This window comes from Gavia stellata, chromosome 15, assembly GCF_030936135.1.
Source record: "Gavia stellata isolate bGavSte3 chromosome 15, bGavSte3.hap2, whole genome shotgun sequence".
NCBI lineage: Eukaryota > Metazoa > Chordata > Aves > Gaviiformes > Gaviidae > Gavia > Gavia stellata.
In genome coordinates, this window is record NC_082608.1 from 3261287 (window position 1) to 3278885 (window position 17599).

The window sequence follows — 17599 nt, forward strand, 5'->3', positions numbered from 1 at the left end:
AAAGAAACATCATAAACAACACGCCAAGGCTGTCCATGACCAGAAGTGCATCCAGCCAGCTGCAGCTTCGAACGACATAGGCAGACAAGTGTTCATAACATATGTCAGTTTTGGCCTTAATCTCTTTAGCTGTGGCAAGCTGGCAGTCAGGGCTCTGGTGCCCACCTGGCTCTTACTTTAAAGGATGGTCTTCATCTCCTGCCAAATGTCCCTGCTTCTTGCATGAAACAAATTTAAAATGTATTTTGCCGTGTGCTTCAGCAGGAATAATTCAAAGGTGCATACGCTGGCACAGGCATACTTGCCCTGCACACGACTCAGTACAACCAATAAACAGAGTGAGCAGCGAGTCTTAAATAACCCAGTACAACCAATAAATAGAGTGAGCAGCCGGTCTTAAATAACCCAGCAGGTATTTTTCATTCAGCTCTGCTTTTTCCAGCAGGGCAGGGAGTACCACCCATTTAAATGCCCAGAGTGGATGGAGGAGAGCCCATTTGCACGAGCTGATACGGAGTTCACCATTCACTCCAGACAGAGTTTTCCCCCAAAATCCATGTTACGTGAAACAGGCACAGTTTTGCAGAGGCCACGTGGATTGCCACGTAACTGGGATGATTTATATTAAAACACCTAGGGGGAACAGCTCCCACGGGGGCTCCTGAAAGGGAGAGAAAAGCCACCTTCTCCAAAGCAAAACTAGTAACTTTATTCTTCCCTTGGCATGTGCTCCATCATCGAGCACTTGGGGAGCACAGGAAGGAGGTCTGAAAGCCCAGCAGTGAATGACATTTTTCTCCGAAGCGCTGGTACCACAGAGAAGAAAAGACAGAGACAAAGAATTGCCCAGAAACAGAGAGAAGCAAAGGGAAGATTTTGTATGAAGTTTTCCCATACAGATTTTGTATAACAAAGAGCCTCATCCACCTATGGTGTGTGATTTGGGATTATAACAGATTCTAGGTACTCTGGGAGACAATATCTTTCCTCCGACTTGCCCTTGCTATCGGCAGGGTTTTTATTCACCAGTTTGAAGGCTGAAGTCTACTGTCCCCGAGAATGTTTTGCCCACCTAAACCCAGGGTGCAGCTCCTTCCCGCTCCTTGCACAGCCTTCCTCTGGATTTAGGCAGATGATGACCAAGACAGGGATGGTTTCGCTTCTTTTCCATACCGCGTGGCCACCATGGCTAATGCTACTCGGCAAGACAGAAGGTGAGCAGCAGCGAGGCTGCACAGCAAACCTGTATTCAGACCCTGAATACAGCAAACCTGTATTCAAAATATTAATATTTTAATATTTTGATTTTTTCATATGGCTTTCTCTGTGGCTCTTTGCCTTGATATGCCATCTGCATTCTCATTAATACAGACACTGCCCAGATCCAGCTTTCAAACCATAACCCTACGTTCACTGGAGATGCTAGCGCCCAAAGCTGTGCGCTCTGGGCCATGCGCCTTGCTCCGGAGCACTGGGGCAGCAGAGTCCTCATTACAAGCCAGTAATCCGGAAAACACTGATTTTTCAAGTCAACTGAACTGACCTTCAATACAAACAAACACAGTTAATCTGGCAGGCTCAGGATAAAACATACTCCTTTACTCATCCCGCTTCAAGGCTGTCCCCTCCCTACACAAGAAGTCCCCGTGAAGTTGCTGCAGTGTCACACAGGGTGGCCAGGACAGACCTGCTCTGCCTGCAGAAACACGGAGAGCCACCACGAGGTCCTGGTTCCCTGCTGAGCACCCGCAGGCGGGGCTCTCACTGCCCAAACCAGACAAAAAGCATCTCAGATATCCACATCTGTGGGTTCAGCATCACCGCAGAGTCTCCTTTAGGTGACCTTCTAGCATGATGGGGAAGATCAGAAGACCTTCACACCCTTCCCCGCCTCCTGCCCAATGTGGAAGCCCCTGGGCAGATCCATGAGCGTGGCTGGTGGCTCTCCCGGGACAGTCACACCCTCAGCAAAGCGCAGCCCGCGGTGTAGGGTTTACAAGCAGACCTCCTCACTGGCATCTTTCTCACCATGCCAGAAGATGCTGAGTTCAGCTTGGAGCAGCTTTCATACCTCCGCAGTAAGGTATCTGCATTACAAAGGCCATTCCAGCTCTGATTGCAAAGGAGAAGTTAAAAAAACTAGATGGTTAGCACTGAATATGAACTCCTAATTGATTTGTCACGAGGCTGAATCCCACAGGTGGGCAGCACGCTTCGAGCAGCAACAGGTCCAAACAAGCCTGGACCTGCTCCAAAAAGCCTGCGATACCCGAGTCCTGTGCAGATGTCCTGCCTGGCAGCGTGGTGCAGAAAGGCGGTTGCCATAGCACTCGGCGTGAGCGGTAATTAGGAATGTGATGGGAAGATGTCTTCTCTAGCCAATGAGCTGCAATGCATTTGCATTTTCCTTGTAGCACTAATAAACCTCGTAAAAACGACACGAAGAGGCTAGTAAACTTGCTAAACGGAATCTCTGAAGTCCAAAACCATCAAAGCTGAGGTGCGGACACAGCAGCCGAAGGGATCTCTGCCCACCGTGACCCCATCTCAGCTGCTGATCTTCTCCCACGGGATCCATCCCCACTTCTCCCGCAGAGCCCCTTACCTCGGCCATGGTTTCACACCCCACCGTCCTTGAGGAAAGGCTTCTGGTGTGGATTTTCCTGGGTTTGGAAAGGGGAAAAATCTTCTGCAATGATGGCTTGCGTTTTCACAGAAGATCCCGTGCGTGACCCCACCGGCCCCCACGGGCCCCGTTCCCCTTCCCATGGCGTGGGCTGTGCACAGGGTGCAAGGTACGATGAGCACAAGGCCCATACACGCACCCTGGGGCTCGGTTTGGCAATAACGCCTGCTATCAGCAATATTCCTCCTTTTGCTCATGCAGCTGATAAAACTAACGTGGGCACTTTATCAGGGTGGGGAGGAATTAATCACCCCTTGTTCGTAATACGGTCTTCCAGCAGCCCTGCTCTCAGAGTTGCTGTTTCCTTTCTGGGAATCGATATCTACCATAAAGATAGAGATCATTACAACATAACACATTATTTGCTTAGTTTCTCATTTATAAAGACTCCCACCTGCTACTATATTTCAAGGCCAGTCCAGCTCCTCACTCCCTTGCCATACTGATTTATTCTCTGGTCATGGGCGTTTACGAAGCACTGGGTCCTACCTCTGGCAGCCTGCCCTGTGCAAGCCTCCGTGCAACCTGATTTTCTACCTACAGCTGCAGGTACGGGTCAGAAATCGCACGGTAAAGACCCCAATTGCCTCTCCCACATCCTCAGAGCATCCCAAGCTGCAAACCATCCCTGATGCAGACCAGGTGCTTTATTTCATCAGTGGTTTCAAGGCAACCAAAATAACATTTTCTATGTAGTGAAGTATTTGACAGAACAAAACACCCAGCTCTAATCATCAAGGGCACCAAGAAAAGAGATTGAATATGGATAAAAATGAAACAAATGTTCTGGATGCTGTCGGAAAACACGCTCTAAGCTCTCGCCAGTTAAAAGAGAAATAAATGTCACTTTGTAAAAAAAGCAGGGGCAATAAACTGGCACCTGTGGGTACCAGGCATTTGTTTGTTCATTCATCAGCAACTGCAATATGGCATTTCAGGCTGTCAGTTGGCGCTAGACCGTCTCGCTTTGTCGCACAGCTCCGGAGCCGGGGTCCGGGTACCGCCAATGAGCCGGGCTCAGCATCAGTGAGGCTCTGCCCTTCCTGCCCTATCGCTTCTACAAATTAACAGCAAAAATGCAGCATAAAGAGACAATTCTCCACAAAGTGCTGATCATGAATCCAAATCCCCGAACTCCGTGGAGTGCAGGAGAAGCCCAAGGCAGAGACGTCCCGCTGCCACTCTCCCTGCCTGCCCTCCGCAAAGCACGGCACCTCGCTGCCCACGGCCGCCCCGCCAAAGCACTGCGGGGTCGGGGGCACCACAGCCTTCTGCAACTCAGTTGTGGGCAAGGGCATTTTTTTTCCCCCCTCTGTATCCTATCGGGCCACCCAGGATCTGCATGTTAAGAGCAAAAAATTGGTGGGGTTGTTTCTGCCCATAGAAGAAAATTTTGGGTGATTAAGGCATGCTCCTCTTGCCTCTCTCTTTGTACCTTGTAAAACAATTTCACAGTGTATTAAAAATAATCAACGTCTTCTCTCTCTGCTTCGTCAGAGGTGGCCAGAACCTCTAACCACTCACTTACAAAATAAAAATCTCTTGAAAAGCTCATAAAAATCCGAACAAAATGACAACACAATAAAATGCCTGTTTACAGTGCAATTGATATCCTGAAAAATATATCAATGCAGCCCACTGATTTACTAAGCTTAATCCAACAGTTGGTTTCTAAGCGCAGCCATCACCTTAAATAAAACAGACATTTAGTACAGTACCAAACATTTTCAAGTCTCTGCGTGTGCGAAATCCCTAATAAATTGCATCTAAATCAGCAACATTTTTTGGGTTTTTTTGCATGGATGACTTGATCTTGAAAATATCACTCTGCCCACAGGTACATCAAAGAAAAGACAAGGCAGATTTAATTACAGCCTACAAGTAACTTAGCTGCTAGGAGGGATGGCACTTCCTAATTTATTAAGTTGCCGATTATTCTGTACACACTTGGGTCCGGTGCGTATATACACTGGGTTCTATCGGCTCTCATTTAATTCATCCCCAGACAGTGCCAGGCAACACTGGGACTACAGTCCTCGGGAGGACGAGCCGTACGTGCCACGGCCAGCACAGAGGAGGCACAGGCGGCTCCTTCGCTCTCAGGGTATTTCCACCAGCTCCGCTTCGGAAACACAGCATGAATTTTTGAGATATTTCCATCACCTTACGTTGAGATAATTGATTATCTAATTTTGGCACCCTGGCCCCATGCAGAGCCAACATCTTCAGCCTGCGTCCTGCATCACAGCCCGCTTTAAACCAGGCCCTTCATCTGGTGCGTGTGTTTCATGAACAGTAAGTACAGCAATTGCCTCTGAGTTAACAAAGCATCAATTTTGCTGTCAGGCTTGTTCAAATTGATCAGCCTCAGGATAGACTTTTAAATACCAGCTGTTTGTGATGCATTTGGACCGCTCGGTAACGTCAGCTCTATTACTGGGATGGTTACTGTAACTATTTTGGTTCTGCGTAATAGGGATCCCCTGTTTGCAAAAAAAAATTAAAAAAAAAAAACAGGAAAGAAAAGAATGGTTGCAGCCTATGATGCTTATTTATGAACTCATGACATAGCTGTCCTGCTGTGGAGTGCTCAATAAAGTGCTTTACAAACCAAAGAAACTGAAAGCTGTCCAGATGGGCTCCCATCCACCGCTCAGCCTTTGAACCCTTGAACCTTTTTCCAGTCTGGCCAGTTCAATGTACTTTCCCAGCTGCTTTGTTAAAAGCCAACAACACCCCCAAGCATGTTAAAGCCCGATCAGCATTCAGCTAGGACTGCTTCATGCATGCCCTGCACACAAGGAGCAATCCTAGGGTGCCACACGCCGAAAGCAAGAGCGGTGGCAATCTGAGCAGCTAGCCCGTACCGCCCGCTCGCCCTTGTGCAGCATCTCTTCTTCCCCGAGTCGTGATGCTGAGCGGCGACTGGAGGGGCTCAGGTCATCGCCCCACCAAATGCCACCGCAGGGAACCCGAGGGCCCTTGCAAAGCCAACACAGCTCTTCAGCACCCACCACGACTGGGTCAAGAACAGGACAGGCGTGGGAATGTGGTGATAAACCAGTTACAAAGGTAGAAAAGATTTACACATTCATGACAGGGACTGGAAATCACTGCCTGGATTTCGGAGCGGTACCGTGCTGGACCGTGCAGGGCTGAGTTACCCCGAGAAGAGCTCTCTGCATCTCTTCGACTGAACGCTCTTGCCCTACCGCACCGGGATGCTGGTGACCTGGTCCTCCCTGGGCAAGAAAGCCAAGGGACGCCGTGATTTTGCACCTTCACAGGGGCAGATTAATGGCACTGACAACTCTCTGGCTTGTAGCAAAACTATACTTAAGCTGTTTTTTCCTCCTCTTCTTGGCCCTCTCATTTCCATCAAAAGAAGTCATTTATGCATGTTTTTAACCTCTTGTTATTTCTTTTAGCTCAATTTTCAAAGCAAACCATTAAAACCATTAAAACAAATAAATACTCCTTCCTTTTTTGGGGAGGAGAGAGTCTCAGGGTTTTTTGCACAAACTGCCAACAGTATGAATCAGTCAGAAATGACCTTTTTTGATGAACATTTAACATTTTGCCTATTTCTACTTGATACGGAAGCCTGGACTAACCTGATTTCTATTTGTAATCTCTGTAATATTGAACTGCGAAAGAGACAGGGAAAAACTAATTGTTCTGAGCTCAGCTGAATGATGTGCTAATTGGCAGAAGCAAATGGTAAGACATTGAGAGCACGAGTTAAAATTAAATCAGCTTCCTCCTCCTTTTAGACTTCGCAGGTATCTTGGTTATCGCCAAAGTTGTATGGAAGAAATCAGAGCAACAAACGTGCAGGTTGGGGTGTGCAATAGCTGGGATATGTGATACACAAGAGGCAATCCCTGCACGTTGTTGCCTGTGTTTCCCCAATATCTCTGTTTCTCATGTAGTTTCTTCTCCTGCCACTGAAAAAAGATCTAAAAAAACCTCTCCCCCAATTCAGTCCCAAGGCAGACAGCTTGCTCTGCCTGCCAAGCAGCAGCGGGACACGTCTGCTGCTTGATCGTGGTGCCCTATGCACACTCATTCAACAAAATCACATGGATAAACTTGTAAGACTGGAGCTTAAACTAAAACGCTACAATCTCTTTGAATGCCTACGTGACTTGAACACAAGCAGCTGATTAGAATTAAGTATCTTAGTCACGTTTATGGTTTTAATGCAAGATCTTGGTACCTTTCCATTCCCCAGAAAAGAAAACCTTTGATGCAGAACGTCCCTGCACATTCTGAAAAATAAGCCACCGAGCTCCATTCCCAGCTAGAAAACCCTCCGGTGTGATACTTCTCCGCTCCATTTGCACAGATAAACCCTCCCCGTTCCTCGCCCTTCACAGTAAACACCAGCCCGCTGCTCCCAGCTCCAATCTGCCTTGCTGCCAGTATTAAACAGGATCCCTCCAGGGACCCTGCCGAGAGGCTGCATGGGAAAACACCTGGGAAATACGATTAGAAACAGAAAAATGTTCTCAAATGTTTGTTCAAACAAGCTTCTGTGCAGTTTTTCCAGCTTTGTGTTTCTCCCGATGACCTTCCCAGTGAGTGATTTTTTTTAAAAGCCCCTTTTCCGTGGTGAGCTGAGATGTTTTGTAGCTCTATCAGCAGGCAGCTGCTGAGCACCAGCTTTGGCACCACGTACTTCTTCACTTAAATGAAAAGTAGAGCACAGTACAGACTAAGTGACATGTCAGCACAGAGAAGAATGAGCTAGGACTCAAAACCCATCTTCCACATAAACAGAAAGAACAAAATCCACCAAATGCCCACGCTCTCGAGAGCCAGAAATTAGAGCCAGACATGTAATTTTTGTGCAATCATTTTGTCCCTTTCAGAAGAGACAAGAACTGTCTCTTGAATCAGTTAATCAAAATCTCAGCTGATTATACCATCCGTAGTTTGTTTCCCAGAGAGCTAATTGAGAACATTCAATATTCAAAAATTAAGTTGGTTTCAATGGGCACATCCATCTCCGTAGCGTGGGCTTCGGCTCCCAGACGAATCCGGCACTTCACTGAATCAGGTTTGCAATGCAAATAGCCGAGATTATGGAGAGGGAGAAAAAAACAGGAAAAAAATACTCAATCATAATCATCATTGTTGCTTGCCCAAGGAGTGGAAGTACTTTCTGTTCAAATTTGAGAGGACCGGACTGCAGAAACCTGGAGAAAAGCATGGGCAGCACAGCACTGCTGCTAAAGCCTCCCTGCCCACCGTGGACTCTATCAGATGGAGTTTCCTCCCACCAAAGGCCACCAGACCTGACGTAGGCTGTGGGAAGGCAAAGCATCTCAGAGGGTATGCCTGGGGGGACTCTGGTATCCAGTGTGGTAACACCAGACCTTTTGCACCAGAGGAAAATAATTACTGGAGCAGAAGGACAGCAGGCTGCTGCATGACCAAAGGTACTGGAGGTATCCAGGTCTGGAGCAGGGATGTGTGCTGGAAGGAGGGTGTCGAGAACCTCGTGTTCACTTGTGATGATGTGAAGCTCCATTTCTGCCCAGGTTATTAGCTGAAGCACAAGGTATAGCTTTAGCTTGCACACATCAAGCTTCCTTGCAAACTGTTCCTTGCTTAATATTCAGGGACAGACTTCGAGCTCCTTTGCCTTTGTCTCTGACTCCACCAGAATGCCACATTGCTCTTATACAACATCACACCGGGAGTTTTCAGAGCTCAGGGTACCACCAAGGCAGAGAGCTACAGGGCTGCTACCGAGATGTCTTCTTTTGGATCCTCTCATGGGGAACAGTGTCAGTCCAGACCCCCAACTACACCAGCAGCACGTTACCATCATCTCTTCCCACTCTCTGGATGCTGCTCACCACTGTAGAGCATTAAGCTCCATAGCCACAGGCACTAAGTGTTTGCACAGGGTCTAACGTAAACCAATTTCATTCCCTGGGTATCGATGCAATCAAAGTAACACAGAAACAAAATTCATCAGTGCAAGCTATCTGCCCAATTTTGAGAGCTTCTGGTCCCGCAAATGCCCTGATGATGTCTGCAGAGGGTAGAAATCAGACAAGAGCTGGGGGGATTTTTCCCAGCTGAGTTAGAGGAGGAAAGGGACCGGGGAGGCCGGGCAGGAGGAGCATATGCTGCCGTGCTCCCTCCCTCTCCTTAGAGCCCTCAGCACTGGCACCGATGCTCTGCATGGCCACCTCTGGCTCAAGACACACACCGTAACTTTCAAGTCGCAATTGCAGGAGGCAGCTCGCTCCTGCTCATATCCCTCATTAGTGCTAACATGATCTTAACAGCTTCTCCTGCACAATTGACAGCCAGTGAAATATAGATTTATCTCTCCTCGTTTGCACTGCTTCCATCAACCTTAAGTAAGTGGCACCCGCAGCCAGGCCCTGAGAAGCAGCTGTCCCACCATGCCAGCCCAGGGCTGCCCCATCTCAGCCACCTTCGCTTTGCCAGGCAGCAGGTTGCCCCCACCAACAGCTCCGCTTGGGATTGCAGCCGTTCAAACCCTCCGCGCAGAGCCAGATACACCCCACCTTCCTGCAAAAGCTCCCACCCAAAGCTCCCACCCTGTCCGCACTGGCATCGCGGGTCTCTCGAAACGCTGGAGCTGAATCCGCCGCTGGAAGCAGCACGGCTGTGCCGGCACAGCACTCTCTGGGCTGACGCGCTCCACTTCGCAGTGGGGCTAATTAGCGCAGGCAGAGAAGTTCATCAGCATCGTTAGCTGCTTGCGGGGTGGCCCTGCACAGCTCTGCCTCCCCTAGCTCTGGGGTTGAACACAGCACTCAGGTTGGTAGCTGCCTTGACTGTACCCCACGACATCCCTGTACCGCAAAGCGACCCCCAATTACTCTGATTTATAAATACAGCTCCCTGTGGTATCTGAGCAGCTGAGGGCTCAGGAAGGAAGGTGGCTCCATGTTTCCAAGAAGGATGTTGTTCAACATCCGAAGGTTCATGTTTTCCCATCCATTGCCCATCGTCACCCCTCCGAGTACAGCCCTGCGTAGCCACCACGAAGGGCAGGAGGCGGCACGCTGCCGAATGCAGTACGGGCTGGAGAGCCAGATCGTCTTCGGTTCTCCACTTGTCACAATCCTCCGGCAAAAGTGACAGTCTGGGAAAGCTGTGAAGGGCTTCTGAGAAGAGATACCACTTCTGTTAATTATCCTACACGCACACTCCAACCTTTTCTAGTGTTTGCCACTGGAGAGAAGAGCTCATTTAGAGAGAGGGGGGAAAAAAAATAAAGCAATTAAAAGAATAGCTATAACTCTAGCAAAGAGATAATAAATGACAGAGCAGCAGAATGCTAATGCCATGTTCTTGGCTCCTTGTGAATGGAGCTGTACAGCTCATCGGAGAAGTCCTGCTCCAGTGAGCGGATCTCTCCCCAGAGGATTGTCCTCTGCAGCTATAAAAAATGTACGAGCCGATAGAAAAGGAATTTTTAAAATCCCCTGCCAGGACTAAATTAGTTTGGTCAACGGCCATGTCTGTCCTTCCCTGCTTTCACAAGGACTGAGAGGTGCTTCTTCCTTCCGAGGGGATGCAGAGCGGGTGTAAGCACTGGCTAAGGGAGCTGGAAGAAGATGGGAACTGTGGGTCAGACAAAGCAAGTTCTGTCTGGTAGCAAAGTATTATTTTAAGAGGCTTTCATCTGGTCATTCGTGACCCTAAAACTGTTTGACTTTCCATTTGCAATGATTTTTTCCTTTTAAAATTGATACATATCATTAGAAAAGCTAAGAAAAGATCTAGATAATTCTGCGAGTATAACAGGATTTCCCAGGTGAACGTCAATCTAATGTTTTATAAAGCCCTGATCCGCCACTAAACCAAATATATATATTTAAATATGTGTGTGTACATATCATACACATACTTTGTGCAATTCCAGTAGCATTGATATTAATAGTAACATATCATTACCTCCCCATTAATCTTCAGGCAGCTCCCCATAAAGCACTGCTGAAACCTCCTGAAATAGCAGCTAAAACCAATAGCGGAAAACCACCTGGCAACGTCCTGCTTTTGCCTCCTGCTTCGGTGGGGAGGAGGGAAGGAGGGCAGCCAGTGTGAGCAATGGGGAGAAAAACGCCACTTGATCATCATTTTGAAGAAACAGCAGGCTTATGAATACAATTTTGCCAAAAACTGAGTGAAATATGTGAAGCATTTTGGACGTCCCTGCTGCGAGATGAAATACCCAGTGACGATGGGACTTACAGCACAGTCCTTGCACCCTGCCATGGATGGCAGGTCCTCTTATAGAGATACTCAGTAATAAAACCCCAAGGTGAGTGTTCAGAGCCCATGCCCACCACGCCAGATCATTAACCTCCTAGAGACACTTCCCAGGCAGTCAAGAAGAAAGAAGGAGCCTCATTAATGCCCCTGGGCTATTTTGAGGTATCTCATTTCAGTTCAGCATCCTCCTAAGCACAGCACCTCGCGACTGACTCCCCGCAGCAGCACAGCTACTCCTGCATCCGTAACCAACCTCATCTTTCCACTCATCTGCCCAACTTTTCTCCTTTCCACCATCTTCCCAACTAAAGCAAGTCAAGAAACGGGTACAGACATTCATTTTGTCTACTCCAGTAAGGCAGCTCCCAGCTCCGAGAAATACTCCAGGAAATTGAATCAACATTTTGTAATTTGGTTGCTAACAGCAATTACTAATAATCAGCAGGAACATAATTTTCTTCATTTTCTACTCTAGCTGTAATGTAATTTCAATAGCAAACTTTGTTTTGCACACTAAACAAACATGCCGGGCAATATGAGAAAAACAGAGATAAAACGGAATATCAAAAAACGGCTTTAAAAACGAATAAACTTCAATCAAATAGCAAATAATTGTCATTCAAACAGCCTTTTGGAAAGATAAAGTTAATATTGTTCCTACGTTCCCCTGTAAAATGGAAAAATGAAAGCTCCACTCCAACTCTTCTTGCTCGCTGGCAGCAGTGCTCGAAATTGCAACCCTGGTGCTCGGGCATGCTGGAGGCTGGAGGCAGCATCCTTCCTGCCCGACCTCCCACAGACCCGCCGATTTACTGTGCGGAGAGCAAAAGACAGGGCAAGGTGAAGAGCACGCACACAACTTGAAGGACCGTACTAGATGCAAGGCTGAAGTCAAGCAAACTACTTGTTTCATAGTGAAAAGCACTTTTGCAGAAGGAAGCCCGGCTCTGAAATAGGACCGAGAGAGCTCTTGCAGACAAAAAACGAGGAATATTTTCTTTCCCCAACTTGATAAATTTGCTGTAGGTGTCTATGCTTTCCAAATCAATAAGCAAGTGCCAATTTCATGCAAGGATTTAACTTGGAAGGGTGACCAACTCATTGCTTTTTCTTTCAGCCAAGAACAGCAGATGCTACACCGCTCTGTGAGTATCGGTCCCTAACGGGCATTGATGACTGGATCAAGCCAGCTTGGCAAAAGAAAAACACTACTGAACTGTGGGAACTCTGGCCACGCTCAGGAGCTGCTCAGAGAGATCGCGCTTGCCGGCAGCACTGTTGCATGACCTTTAGAAACGGCACATTTTCTCTCTGTCCAGTTTAGAAGACATCCCTTGCTAAGGCTTGGAGCAAGCTGCAGATTCTCTACAATCCCCAAGCAAAAACGGACTACAATCCAGTTTCCCATTTGAAGAAGGCCGGAAGAAAGATCCACACACTAACCCACCTACAACCCGCTTCACACATCAGCTGTCTGGTTCATTTCAAAGGCCAGATGAAAGTTGATAAACTCAGGCAATGCTATGAATTATTTCAGAACAGAGGCAGGTGAGCACCTGCATCCCAGAGCCTATAGAAAGCCCACCCAGGAGCATGGCCTGGAGCTCAATAAATGGACCCACAAAGCATAAGGCAGCATCTAAAGAGGAACCATTAGAAGGGATAGATCATTCTCAGCTAATTTTAGTAACACGTTCACTTAAGTTCCTTTGATTAATTATTCAGTGAATAGTATATACTAAGCTGGCCTTTGGCATTTCTGATCTTAGAATAAACTTTGGGAAGTACACGCATTGGAAAGATGGGATTTTGACAAAACTCACACTTACTTTGCTGTCAGAAACGTCTTCAGCAGCAGCCCCTGTACCGCGTTGATGAGTTTTACATCTGCCGCTTTGGTGCCAGCGCACTCTAGAGCAATCACTGCTTTCCAGGGGATATTTTGGATGGGGGGCAAAGCATGCACCACTCACATGGGCAGGGCTCAATCTACCTGCTGCCAGAAGGCTTTATGATTAAACAGAATATTGTTTTTCTAAGCACTTACTGCAAGACTTCTCATTTGAAATTGGATTCTCTTTTCATCTGCTTTTTGGGCAGATTTTTGTCTCTCTAGAGGAATAAAAGTCACACTGGAGTATGACTCAAAGCTGGCTTTCATTTGTATTTCCAAACAGCCTAAACTATTCTGGCTTTTGAAGATGGGTTCCTCTTGGAAAGAGAAAACCCACCAGCGGGCTGTGTTCTTTGTGCCGGTGCCCAGCGCCGTCACCAGCTGCTGGCAGGGGGGTTCCCACCGGGGCCCCGCAGACCCCACGGCTTCATGCCAAACCTGAGCACCACCAGTGCCAGACACTTGTCAGGGGGCTCGCACACATCTCAGACCCTGCCAAAGGCAAGGGCAGTCAGAGGGGGCACTGAGGGAGAGACGACGAAGGCAGGCAGAGGGGTTGCTAATGAGTTTGTCACCTGAATTTGATAGCTCGGCTCAGCCTGCAAAAGCTTGATTCCCAGTGAGAGCAGTCAGGTGCCATATTTAGAGTCAACTTTGACATAACGTAAAACTAAAGCACACCTAGAGCCCCCCTCTGCCATCGTTTTTCCCTGCTGCTACTGCAGCTGCGATGCAGAGAGCGCAGTGCTGCTCGTGGATCCGTCCACTTGCCCTTGCTGCCTTGCCCGGGCTTTGTACGGACAGAATTACAGCCACATCAGGCTGCTTGGATCAGAGCAGAGGCAAAAAGCATCTGCAACAGCGGCTGCAGGGCTTGGGCTGACCTCTGCGCAGCTGAATTTCACCTCGAAGAGAAGGGGCCTCATTGCTATTAAGTGCTAGAGCGATCACTGCACCGGGGGGTATTTTGGATGGGAGGGAAAGCAGGCATGGTCCAAGTGCAGGGGATATGGAGAGATCACAAAGAGACAAGACCATAGATCATTCCAGTTTGTTGTGTGTAAAACAGCTGGATAAGACAATGCTTACAGAGATTCACACCATTACCTTTTATAGCACAGTGAAGCTTTTAGATACAGTAGAAAAGCTGAAGAGCCATTTAAATGCCCTCACAGGTAAAATTAAGCATCATTTAGATGCTGTAAAGATCAGGTTGCACTAAAGAAAATGGCCTGAAAACACCACCAAGACAAAAGAAGTCATAGTGGCCATCACAATGAGACGCAAACCAAGCAGAAATGGAGATTTTACAAAGTTTTGCAAAGCAAGTTGCACCCCTGCAGCCTCTGTGGTGCTTAGCTCTCCGGAGCAGCGCTGCACATTAACGCCGTGGTCCAAAGGCTCTGTGAAACAAGGGGGTATCAGCACGGAGAACTTACTTGGTGTTGTCCGAGTCAATGGTATGAAAGAGCTTCTCAAGTTCTTCCTCGTTGAGTGTCCCATCAGAAAAAAAGGCCTGGAACTCCTCCAGGGACAGCTTCCCGTCATCTGCAAACAGCAACACAGCCACTGTTAGGGAACGGGCAAAGCGAGGAGCACAACGACTGAAAATCCAGAGTTATGTTCAGATTTAAAGATTCAGACCAAAAATTATCTCCAAGTGCTTCTGCAGAACTGGCCCTCATCAATGCAGAGCTCACTGGCCACAGGGTGGGACCTGGCAGCACCGGAGCCAGGTGAAGCTTCATTACCCCTTCGTATGGATGCGTTGGCCGTTAGCAGCTAATTGGGCTATTAACCCAAAGCATGACTCAAGCCTAAAGAGGAAAAGCCTGCAAGCTTCGTCCTAAAACTGAATTACATTTAAGAAATTATGGAGAGTTTTGTCTACCGTATGTTCAAATGATGCAGGATGCTCGTTAAGGGACATATAATAGATAGGAGAAGATCCAGGGCTGGAATTAACGACAGACCCAGCAGCATCTTTTGACATCTCCACCCCACTGCATCTTCTCCAACACAGTGCATCTCCCAGGTCTGGACAGAAACGCAAAATAGCAGCTACCAAGCATAACAAGGCACATCTTGCTTCATTTGTCAACTGTTTAAACACAGGAGGACTGTGTCACCTTAATGTTGTGCCTTTACTTCTAAAGGGACCTGATGACGCACAAAATCCATCTGCCCGGCCATACGGGCTGCAGCTTGCTGGGTGCCTTTTGGCAAACCTACCAGCACGCGAAGGAGTCACAAGACAGAGGTTTAATCATGTTCTCCTGGGCACCTAGAGAGGAACTTGCTGTAATTTCAGCAGGAAGCTCCAAGCTCATCCTTGAACGTTGATTCTGATACCGGCTCTGGCCAGAAGTGCCCAGGCACTTCAGCAGCCTCATCTCCAGCTGTACGAAGAGGCCCTGCAGATAGTCAGTGCTTGGAGGAACGTATCTCTGGTCTCAACTCAGAGATTGAAAAATAACATTCAGATTTGAAAAATCTGGCCATATTAATATTTGCATATTATTTTATATATTTTATATATTGGCCCCAGTGTTAATTTAATACTAGGCTTACCACAGCCTACTTATATGACCAACAAAGAAAAAAAATTGTCAAATCCATGTACAAGGGTATATAAGGAGGACTCCTTTGCAACTGCTGCTGATAAAGTGACAAAGGCTTACGCCTAACTGTTAAATCTGGAGCTTTCCACTGTGTGCTGTGGATGGGCACAGCACATCTTTAAAACCACAGCTGGAAGTGAGAAGGTCTGGAGAAAGCTCCTATGAAGTTCAGCAATAAAGCAACGGGAGAGAGACAAAAGAAACTTTAAAGAAACTTCAATTTACCTCGAGTTTCTTGTTGGAGCTGCTGACGCTGCTCTGGTGTGCAGCAGTGTCTAGGGGGGAATAACTATCCCCATTCACGTACTATTTCAAGTCTTTCCATTCATACCCACAGAAGATTCATAGGCTGGAAATGCTGCCTAATTTGCAGTAGGAGAATGTATCATTTATTATTTAATCAAATCAATTATAAACCCTGTTGCTTCTCTTTCAGGAAATGATGCTAGAGGACAAAATTAGCCAACTTACCACATACACATCAATATTTCTTCCCCAAAGTAAGTAAGTCTGCTGCTCCTAAAACATACCTGCATTGCCAAATGCTAACCCAGTTTCCCTTGCCTGACACAGACAAATTTAGACCAGAGATAAATTGAGTCCAAGATAGTTATTTAATTGGCAATTACAAAAGGAACACAGCAGGAGAACAAAATCTACAGCCACACTGGGTGAAAAGGCTATCATTTTCAGAGCACCACAATGGCTACAGAGAGTGCCCAGCTGCCTATATTGTTTTTCTGCGTTCCTTCCCCAAAGCGTGACCTCTTTGCAGCAGGCAGGGTGCAGAATGCCAATGCACGGCTCAGAGGATGGCTCCCAGATTTGCTCTCTGTTTCTGATTACAGAAAACCAAAGCATCTGGCGGGAAAAATACTTCAACAAGTACCTATTGCTTGAAGCATCCCACCAGTGTCACTGGAGGCTGACCCAGTGGTGACACTCTAGCTCAAGCAGATAAACGACTGTGCCCAGAGCAAGAGCCCCATCCACACCGTCCATCTCCACCTCTGCCTATTGCACAGCTGGATGAGAAGCTCCCCCCACAGTGCTCCTATTTATGCAGTATCCTAGCCAAGATCAAGGTTTGGTTTCTTCTGATCCTGACTGGCAATGAAGATATGTCTTCAAGAATCAAGATCAAAAGGATAACGGCATTTCTATCCCACGAGGGTGAAACAGTTCTTTATCTAGGGTACAATTCCTGCAAACCTTAAATCAGCGCTTGTTCACCTCGAAATTGTCCTTCCACAGAGAGAGCAGGCAGAATTAAATTCCCAGGGAAGTCACATAAATCAGCTTACTGGGAAAGAGAAATTGTACAATTAGGTTATTTTTTCAGTAAAGTACTTTAATCCAAATTCACTGTTCACTCACCTCCAAAAGCCACAAAGGTGTTTCTCTCAAAGTTTAAGAAAAAAGTCTTTTTCCTTTACCTAGTTTATATCTTACAGCTTGTCTCTTTCATTTTATTCTTGCTCGATTTTTTTTTTGAGTAAGGCATGCCAGGCTGCATTTCTGCAGCAGCCTCCGAAACGTCAGTGCTTAAAATCTGTGCCAAAATACTGCTCTGACTGCTATCTCGCAGCCTCCAGAATCGCAGGTGAGAACAGAGAGGCAGGTACCAATACGTGCCAAAATTTTTTTGGCATTTAACAGCACAAAGTAATACAGGATGGGTGAAGGATCTAGGAGAAGGAGGAGGTGACAGTGAATTTTATTTCATTTTTGTTGTTTGGAGACCCCACAGAACTGGTTGGCAGGAATTTGGATAAAAGTACAAATTTTACTCGTAAACAGTGCTCGAGACTTTCATCCCCCAACAGATAACACCACAAAGTACCAGTCAGCTTAAAGCTGATCGTTATTTAACTCAAGTTGGAATACTTGTCTGCAAACACACAAAGCAAAAGCCTTCCAGAGTAACAAGATAATCCTTGAGCTGCATATCTATAATTGTGAAAGAGCCTGAAAGCCGCAGGTTGCTGGAGCCCAGCAGGCAAGGAAGCCTTCGGGGAACTCGGGCGATAAGAGGAAGCAGCCCGGGCTGGGATTTGGCAGTTAAAATTAAACTGGTAGAAAATCCTGGGCAAGGAGGATTGACCATAACATTACCGACCCCAGGTCCCC

General features: G+C 47.1%; 1 protein-coding gene across 1 annotated transcript in view; it reads right to left on the minus strand.

Annotated features, from left to right (window-relative positions):
* The window catches only part of NECAB2 (N-terminal EF-hand calcium binding protein 2), an 85374-nt gene that overhangs the window by 29661 nt on the left and 38114 nt on the right, over positions 1-17599 (minus strand). Inside the window, exon 3 of the mRNA XM_059825028.1 lies at positions 14288-14396. Coding sequence (XP_059681011.1) covers positions 14288-14396 — 109 coding nt within the window. The remainder of the gene's footprint in view (positions 1-14287; positions 14397-17599) is intronic.